General features: G+C 44.7%; 1 protein-coding gene across 4 annotated transcripts in view; it reads left to right on the top strand.

The window, feature by feature from the left end:
* Positions 1-44: 44 nt before the first annotated feature.
* SLC25A29 (solute carrier family 25 member 29) overlaps positions 45-9,830 on the top strand; it is a 20,197-nt gene continuing 10,411 nt past the window's right edge. For 3 of the 4 annotated variants that reach the window (XM_044437219.1, XM_044437217.1, XM_044437216.1), the window contains exons 1-3: positions 45-477; positions 2,883-2,926; positions 6,475-6,558. In XM_044437219.1, the coding sequence (XP_044293154.1) occupies positions 444-477; positions 2,883-2,926; positions 6,475-6,558 (162 nt within the window). In that variant the 5' untranslated portion in view covers positions 45-443. The remainder of the gene's footprint in view (positions 478-2,882; positions 2,927-6,474; positions 6,559-9,830) is intronic. The other variant, XM_044437220.1, reaches the window with a different exon arrangement.

The following is a 9,830-nucleotide window of genomic DNA, read 5'->3' as shown; positions in this document are numbered from 1 at the left end:
AGGCCGCCTGCCATTGGAGGCCGCCGTTTCCCCATAAGGCTCGCTCGCCCCCCTCCTCTCGCGGGCGTCAGAAATAGAAACGTCGAGGCTCGCTTTGGCAGCCAGCGGCCGGGGAGCGGGTGAGGATCGCGCCGGCTCGGGAAGGCGCCCCTCAGCTGGTGGCAGGGCGCGGCAGCCAGAAGCGCAAGCGGAAGGGAGGGCGGAAGGCTCCTCGCAAGCAGCCGGTCGGTCCCCGATTTTTCTCTCCCTGTCCTCGCCACATCCCTCCTTCCGGATCAGAGGGAGTCGATCCCTCTTCCCCTGCCTGGAACCCCGAGAGAAGTTCGCCATCACGACGCACGCGAGCAAGGAGGTGCATTCACAGGACAGACGAGCGGGACGAGGCGCGCACGAGGAAAGGGGGCGGCTTTGCGTGGCAAGCTGCGCGTTTGGAGACGGCGAACATGGCGCTGGATTTCCTCGCAGGCTGCGTAGGAGGTAAAAGCGCCCGGCGGAAGAAGCGGGGCTGGCCGGCGCCGCTGGGCTGCGGCCGATGGTGCGCGGTCTGTTTGCGAAACCGGTGGGGTGGAGGTGGAGGTGGGGGTGGAGGTGGCGGGGCGGCAGCGGCTCCGCCGGCTTAGGCTTGAGGAGACTGCATGCGTGGCTTGGCGCACTGCAGCGGGGATGCGTTGCCTGCTCATCTGCCCGGTTGGAGGGCGGAGACGCGTTGCAAGCATGGAAAGCAGGGCGGGGGAGATGCACAGCCGAGAGCGTAACGTGGAAGAGGATTTGTACCTCTCCTTCTTCCCCCTTCCCCTCCGCTTCATTCACTGCTTGTGCGGGTCTTTCACTGGGGTGCCTTGCCGCAGGCGCGCTTTCCGCGGTCCCCATTGTTCCTGCAGCGCAGGGGGACGCTTTCTGCCTCCTCACCTCCGATGAGGCGCCCCCTGATCAGCAGAATCGGCGAGCCAGCGCGCGGGAGTCGGCATTCTCGTCTCGTCCCCTGCGGGAGTCCTGCGAGGGCCGCCACTGAGTTTTAAACAAAGCAGGGCGCGCTAACGGTGGGCGAGGAAGAAGCGAGCGGTCTTGGCTGGAAGGCCGAGCCTTCATCTTGCGCTTCCTCCAGGCTTCGCCCCTCTAAATTTCCCTCTTTATGCCAAACAATGTGGGGCAAGCCTTCGTCTCTTTGACAGCCTGCCCTCAAAGGTAGCAGATGCTGTTGCATTCGTTATAGCTTGATCGCTGCCTAAACCAGGGCCTGCTGCTCGGGCTCAGTTGAAGAATTTGTTATGATGAAAGGTATGTCTCTGAGCATGTACAAAGTGCATCCTCCTTGCCACTGTATATGCAGTCAGTCCAGGGTGGGAACACAGTGGAGATGATGGAAGAAAGCCTCTCCACTACCCAGGTACATTTATTTCCCCTTCTCCCATTGTAGAACACGAGGTGGATAAGATCATAGAGTGGAGGAGGAATTTAATCCAACAATGCACCTCTCCACCTGAGATGTATTCTTCTGATAACGTTGCCAGTGAGTAGGCAACGGACCGCTTGAGGCACCATCTCTTCCATGCCCGATTTGCCCCAGTAAGCATAGTTCAGGGTTGCATAGAACACTTTGTTCTTCTGATCTTCATCTGCAGCATTTAAGCTACTTAACATATTCCTCAAAACCTTGCCAAATAGTTTTTAATAAGATTAACACTCAGCAGCACTTAATTGCTTGATGCTTAGCAACACTTAACAGCAAGAAGTTGAGAAGACTTACAACTGTTCAGCTCTCAAACCTCTTCTACTCCTGAAGACCAGGGACAGATGGGAATCACAGTTGGAGTACATGGGTTAAAGCAGTCACCTCCCAAGCAGTGAAATGCTAGTTCAAAACCCCCGCAATGTACCTCGTGCATCACTTCCCAAGACAATCACATGCTGAGTCCCTGTTGCGTGCCATAATCTGACTAGAACACTTGTTCTTGACGGAAGGTTTTGTCTTCTTCTTTGGCATATGTTGAAACTGTTCCTGTGATGCAGGGGTGACCACTGTCTTCCAGGGTTGGTGGACCACCCACCTCCTTTGCCTTGGAACAGCTTGCACCATGAGAGGAACTGAAATTGGGAGTTTCTCACCCATGAATGCGAAGTGCAGAGTATGTGGGGCTTTCCTACTTGCTGCCCCCGTTCCAGAGAGTTTTGTGTTGTCCACAGGTTCCACATAATGAACCCCTCCCTTAGGGGCTACAGGGTTGCATCACAGCAGGAGCTGTGTCCTCACCATGCCTGCCCTCTGACAGAGCGGGCACAGTGTCCAACTCTGGCAGCTGGCAAGTCTGCTTGAAGGCATTGCTCTCGTGCTTAGCACTGTTCCAGCGTGTGTGAAACCAGGTTCTTGCATTAGTTCTTTCATGGAGGCCTTCTGTTGTTATTCCTACTTTGCATTTATATGTTGCCTTTTTTCCTCTTGTGAGAAACCCAAGCAGGCCAAGAAACCCAAGAGCACTTAGAGTGTCCCCCATTACTTATTTATTAGATTTATACACCTTTTGTTTTTTTGAAAGAACTCAAAGCTGCTTACATTATTCTTCTGCTGCTTTCAGTCTTATCCCCACAACAACAACCCTGTGAGGTCAGTTGGGCTGAGAGTCTGTGACTGGCCCATCCATCTGTCATTTTGGCCGAGCGGGGACTAGAACCCGGATCCCCTGAGTCCCAGTCCCACACTCTTAACCACTGTACTACATTGGCTCTTCACTTATGGTTAGCCCTGGAACTCTTGCCATACCATCTACCATAAGACCCATGAACAGGAACTGCATGAGATCTGAAATTTGTACAGCAAATTGCAAACTTTGTATGTTAAATGGCTGGCTTAAATAGGCTTATACTGTATTGTACTTCTGTTTCAGGTGCTGCCGGTGTGTTGGTAGGACATCCATTCGATACTGTTAAGGTGGGTTGACTTTCCACAGGCTTTCTTACATTAAACACTTAGACTGAAGGTAGCACTAGTCCTTATGAATAAAAGGGGGGAATCTAGATACTTCAGACCCTTTAAAATAAAAATCCTCGTAGAGACTTTGAATTAGTTTACAGTCATACCACACTATTGCAATATCCCACACTTCAGTCAAACTTTCAACACAGAAAGAGGCAGCATTCCAGATCTTCAGTTGATGCTCTTAAATACGTTCTGAGGATTGGGTCTTCCGCCACATTTTAGGTAGCAATCCCACAGCATTTAATAACAGTTCCTACAAATTCTTCCCAAGAATATGTTGCTCTTTAGCACTAACATAACAGAATACAAACATGCACTCCACTTAACCCTGCTCTCTGGTGCCTTTTCCTTCCTGTTTGCTTTGGAAAATCATTAATTTGTTAATTATATTGCCCAGATGACTGTTTGCTGCATGATGAAACAGTCTTGCTGATTAATGTGCTTCTTCCCACCCAAAGAAGGTTTGTGTGAGTTTTCAAGTGACAACTTCTTTCTTTCTTGTTTGAGACTTTTGATGTATGTTGGCTTGACTCCTAAACGGCAGTGGTAGGTTGCTGTAGGAATTATTCGGGTTCCAGACAATTCAATTAGTTAAACTCTGTGCCTGCATAAAAGCAAAAAGAAACTCTAAAACAGTTTCCTGGCTTATAGACTAGCCCACAGGCAATGCAAATAGCTGTACTGGGTGCAGTCATATACCTCACTCAGGGGTAAGCCTCATTAAACTCTGTGGGCCTTACTTCCAAGTATACATGTACAAAATTAAACTGTGGCACTTGAGAGTACAAACCAAAATAAATGGGCTTAAATCCAATTATTTTGTCTTGTCTGTGGATTGGAATAAGATTTGAAGTCGTCTTTTAGAGAGGATGTGCCAATAGCACTCAGTAACCTTAAAGGACTTACTGCTTTAAAACAAGTGCAGGCCTTGTGGATGAGATGCAAAGTGTGTGTAAGGCTCGTAGCTGTATTTTTTCAGTCATTTCATGCCAAGTTGTTTTTGTTTTGTTGCTTTTATTTATTTATTTTTGCTGTGAAATCATTTCAAATTCCATTGAATTCTTCCAACATACTGTTTTCTATCAGAATAAAAGCTCCAAATCCTTTCATGTATTTTGTGGACACGTTTGCAGAATGCGGGCCAAAATATCACAGCTTTGTTTTCTTTTTCCAACTTAATGGAAATGAACTTAACTGACAGGATGAAAGTAGTGTGGCATGCTGCACTGAATTTTATTTTGTAGTACATTTATATTTCTCTCTTGTCATCATGGAACTCTATGGGATTTCTTATTGGTCTCCCATTCAGATATTGGCCAAGTTTGAACCTGCATAGCTTTAAAAAAGGGGATTAAAGCATGTGCCCCCAGGCTGCACTGTAGGACCAGCAAATGTATTTACTTAGAAGCAAGTTGGATTTGATCATCCTTGCAATGCAAATATGTTCGGAGTTGCAACATTATTTAATTGCTTTCATGATGGCAATAGCCTTATAATCCTGTTGTCTTAAATGTTTAGCTTCTTATGATGTTGTTGAAGGCACAATACTGAGAGGGAGAGATCTGTTTTAAGCGTCTTGCAGCCCAATCCTATACATGATTATTTGGAAGTCCGTTCCAGTGTGGAACTTTTCCCCAAAACACTGTGCATAGGATTGCTGCTTGATGCTAATTTATTGTAAAAGGACATGCTGAGTCGAATCTTGTTAAAGGGCATTTTATGTAGAGCTACGTTTCATTGCTGCATTTAACATTATAATCCATTCCTGCAAGTTTGGTAGACTTACCTGGATGGCTGAATGGCTGAAACGCTGTCAAGCAAGCCTTCTTTTTAAGCAAATTTCCCGAAGGCTGCTCTGACCCTTAATTTAAGACCACATTCTTGGGATCCAAAGAAAAGCTTAATTTTCCCGCTCTGAAATGCTCCAGGCATTGTACGGATGGGGCCAGGAGTGATGCTTGGGGGACTGCTGGGCCATGTTAAGACGTGAAAAGATGATGCACTGATTCTGAACCAGAGCTTCGAGTGGCACCTCCTCTTTTTCCCCCCCAATTTGTTGATGTGATGTGTACAATTGCTTTGTTGCTTAACTGCCTTTACTTTCTGAGCTAGGGGCTGTCTTCATTAACAGCAAAAGTGTTACTTTGTTGTAGATGACAGATAAGCCTCATCACGGGAGAGTTACCTAGTAAGTATAGACCAGGTGAACATTCTGTTTCTCTCGGTCTTAATTTATTCCAACATGTATGATTAGTTCCAAGTTTTATAAACCAACAGCAACAACAACACGCCAGGAAAACCTATAGAGTGTATTCCCTTCTTTTTTTAAACATGATTTTAGTTTTAAAAATGTTTCTAGTGTTCTGAACTGGAGGGAATGGGGAATGCAAGATTGCTTTTGAATAAGAGCATTTTAAAAAACCTAACTTTTGCCATTCATTCACTGGTGTGCATATTTTTATCCCCTTTGTGCTTTAAAGTTTATATACATATGCTGTGGAACAAACTCGCTTGCATTATGAAGTCTGTTTTCAGCTATGCCTTTAAATTAGGATCCCTTTATTTCCCAAAACACCCATCACTATGTTTGTATTGATGAATTTTAGGTATTCCCATGGGTTGGTTTGTGGGTTCTTTATCAATGTGCTTGAGTTCGGTTTTTTAGCATTTTTAATTGTTAGCGTTTCATTGCTGTTCAGCTTCATATAGATTGGAGGGGAATGAAAAGAACTGGCATCCCTTAATGGAAATTTTATTCAGAAATGATATTGGGGAGGTGGGAAATGTAACAGACAATTGCTCTATAGATGCTTTTAAGGTTTCAAACAGGAACTTTTTTAGAGATACTGACATACATTTGATAAATGGTTATCCAGCTTTAAAAAAATGGTTGTTTCTAAACAGCTCTTCAAAATAAGCATTTATGAACTCTGCAATCCAATAGTCAGACTGCTAGAATACTTGGACTTACAAATATGTAAACTTGATACTGAATGGGTTTATAATAGCCAGATTAGGTAGTTGTGGTCTAAAAAGAAAACAACCCCATGCCTGATTGCTTGGAGACATTCTCACCCATAGACAGCTTGGAAACTGTTATTTTAATAAATTTCAACAAGCATATTCTAAACTTACTCATTCATAACCTTATAGGTATTCTTGCTGGCATATCTTGTGCACTGGAAGTATTAGATGTATTTGCAAATAGCCAAATATTTCACAAAGATTGTGGAATTAAAGGGCCTAGATCCCAAAAAAGGGTTTGTCTCACTTAATTTAGAGCCCTAGTAACCACTCCCATGTCATCCAAATTTTAACATAAAATGGAGTGATTCCCAAAATGTAAACCATTCCCTTTAATTACCTACTGTGGTGTCAAAGCTCTGTACTCATAGCTACATGATACGTACCCAGACAAGGGTACTGTGTCACACTACCTGTTGATTTATGTTTAATTTTTATGTTTGGCCATGTCAATAAATTCTCGCTATATTTTATAGGTACGCCTTCAAGTTCAAAATGTGGAAAAGCCCCTCTACCGTGGAACCTTTCACTGTTTTCAGTCCATCATAAAGCAAGAATCGGTGGGTAACGCACTAGATTTGTGTCTGCTGTTGGGATTTCATTTGTGTTAAGGGGAGATGGATCTTTCATGTATAAAGAACTGGGGCTGCTTTCCATGTGGCATTGGCTGTGGAAGTCTGGGATTTGCTGCAGGACGCTGCTCATCTTTGAGCAAATCCCCAGGAGGAGCTGGCGCTGCGGGATCTCCCGCCTGCCTGTGTTCCTCCTGGAAGCAAGGGCAAGCTATTTATTTATTTATTTAGATTGTCTTATTTATTTATTTATTTATTTATTTATTTATTTATTTATTTATTTAGATTGTATTCTGCCTAATTGTGTCGCAGCACTTTTGAGCAGCTCACAGTCACAAGATAAAACACAATAAAAACCAACTAAAACACAGTAAAATACAATATTAATGAAATACAGACAAAAATACAAAACAAAGGTTTAGTGGTGTCACCTATTAAAATATTTTTTAAAAAGGAAGGTCTTTGCCTGGTCCCGAAAAGAATATAAGGAAGGTGCCAGGCAAATCTCCTTGGGGAGAGCACTCCAGGTATGGGGAGCAGCTGCAGAAGAGGCCCTCCTCCTAGCGGCCATCCCTCTCGTCTCCCTAAGGGACGGCTCACACAGGAGGGCCCCCTGCATTGATCTCAAATCAACAGGCACGTATGGCTGCAGGCGCTCCCTAAGATAACTGGGGCCTAAGCCGTTTAGGGCTTTGTATGTCAGCACGAGCACCTTGATTTGGGTCCGGGCCACAATTGGTAACCAATGGAGATCTTTCAGTATGGGCGCTATGTGAGCCATTCTAGAGGCTCCCATCAACAACCACATGATCCCATTTTGTACCAGTTGTAATTGCCAGAGCATCTTCAAGGGCAGCCCCATGTAGACCTCATTGCAGTAATCTATTACCAGTGCACATAGTAAAACTATTACCAGTGTACATGTGACTGCTTTCAGGCTCTGTCTTCCAGGTAGGGGCGAAGCTGGTATATCCTTCATAACTGGAGGAAAGATGCCCCAGTCTGAGATACCATTATCATTAGTAGTATAGCATTGCATTCCATTTCTGTACCGCCTATAGCTGAACCTCTCTGGGCAGTTCACAACATTCCAAGTCACCCATCCGTTTCAACCGTATGTCATCTTGCATTAGCCAAGTAGCATAGGAATGCTGCTGCCGTACAAGTTCCACACTACACATGGGATATGAGAAGGACTGCCAGGAGCACCTGACCCTGATTAGAGTCATTACTTGGTGACAGTGGCAGCCAGAAGTGCCTTCTGCTGATTTCGTCTTATGCGCCAGCTGGACTCTCTCATGGAGAAAACATGCCAGCCTCTCGTCAGGTCCAGGGTCACATTCTTATCACCTAGATTACCATGTAATGCTCTCTATGGGGGGCTGCCCTTGATAACAATATTGTTTAATTTGTTCCGTTCAGTTGTATTGTTTACAGTCCTAGCACCATCACAATACAACAGAGAAAAAATATCCAGTGAAAGAGACAAGGGGACAAATAGTATTTAGGTCCAGTGGGCAAATCATACATAGATTAGATAAAATGACTAATAATACAAATAGAGAAACTTCACCTAAAGATAAAATTCCATAATACTGATTTGCAGTGTTAATAAAAGTGTCTGTTATCCAAAAGTTAACGATCAAATTTCTCTGGTGCAAGCTTTTATATCTGCCTTATAAAGTCTGCTTTATCATCACAATCACCACTAATTTTATTGTTGTTACATTTATATCCTGTTTTTTTTTTTTTTTTTACTTGCAAAGTACCAGGGTGGCTACCTTGGTCCTCCTCCTCTCCATTTTATCCTCACACAGCTGTGAGGTAGTTGGGCTGGGAGTCCATGAGTGGCCCAGGCACTGAGGGAGCCCCATGACCAAGTGGGGACTAGAACCCAGATCTCCCCAGTCCCGCACTCAAACCACTACTCCACACGGGCTCTCCCACACTGGTTCTGTTGACTAGTAGCCAACGGAGTCAGTGAAAACCAGGAAGTGGTATACCGAGGAGGACACTGAGATTGATAAAAGTACAAAATCTGTTTTTCTTTAAAAAAAAAAATACTAAGGGAATGAAAAACACCCACAGCAGCCCAGGGGTGACTGAATTTTGCCACTTGGAAAAGAAAATTGGGAGTCAGGTGATGTTCTTAAGGCTTATCTTTTAATATCAAGGACTGGTCAGTTATACAGGAGTCTTTAGGCCTAATTCACTCTGTTGGTTAACTAAGGGTGTAACCTGTGCCCACTTGTCTAGGAGAGGGCCTTACTGAGCTCACCTGGGCTTGCTTCTAAGTGGCCATGCATAGAATTGTGCTGTTAACCCAAGACAGATGGGGGACGTGTGGCTGTCCAGATGTACTTGGACTGTAACTTCCATCAGCCCTAACCAGCATAGGCGATTCTTGAGGGATTATGGGAGTCATGGGCTCACAACAACCCTGCTCTAAGACAACACCCTGTTGTGTTACCATAGTGGAGCTGAAGAAATGAAAACTCATCTGCTTCTGTGCCTTTCTTTAAAAAATAAAATAAAGTAGAGCTGTGAAGTCATTAGAGTGACCTGTCATAATACCCAGTTATCTGGGTGAGCAACTCCGAAGAGGTCCAAGTGCCCCTAAGATCTGGTTGTTGCTCATTTTAAGAGAACATTCCAAAAGACAGTTCTTGGAAGTCTGGAATTTTACAAGATAGGAAAGAAAAAGATGGACCACAGAAGAGTTTGGAGTGCATGCAGCAAATGTCTCGCACTAATTGCGGAGTATGTACTTCATCTTTGTATCATGCAGTTTTGGGCCAGGATCTGCCTTCCATGGACAAGAGGTTCTGCTCACAGAACCTGCCTGTGCCCAGTTTTCAGTGGTTCCACACCTTTTCTTTGCATCACAATTTCCCCTATTTTCCTGGGTCCCCCAAATCTCTGAACAACACTTCCAAGAGGCTGGAAGGTCTCATGGGAAGTGGGCAGGGGAGGCTGCTTCCAGCTCAGTTGCATATGCCTAAACCTGGATCCAGCCTTGTAGATTCAGTTCAGGTTAACATCAGTTTCTCCCCTGTGTACGCAAAGGAGCTTATACTCTTAACTATTAAACTTGCAGAGCTTGTGGAAATGGAGAACACCACCAAAATAATAACTTATTTCCACTCATCCTGACTGTTGACTCTGCTCACCCTAATTTTAAGCTGATTCATAGCACACACCTTGCTCTTCTACTGTTCATTTCATCTCCCCAGTTTGAAACTGCAATTATGTACCTTGGA

Source organism: Varanus komodoensis, unplaced genomic scaffold, assembly GCF_004798865.1.
Source record: "Varanus komodoensis strain SLA01 unplaced genomic scaffold, ASM479886v1 scaffold3, whole genome shotgun sequence".
In the NCBI taxonomy this organism is placed as follows: Eukaryota; Metazoa; Chordata; class Lepidosauria; order Squamata; family Varanidae; genus Varanus; species Varanus komodoensis.
The sequence above is the reverse complement of the archived record's forward strand: the minus strand, read 5'-3'. Positions and strand labels throughout refer to the sequence as shown.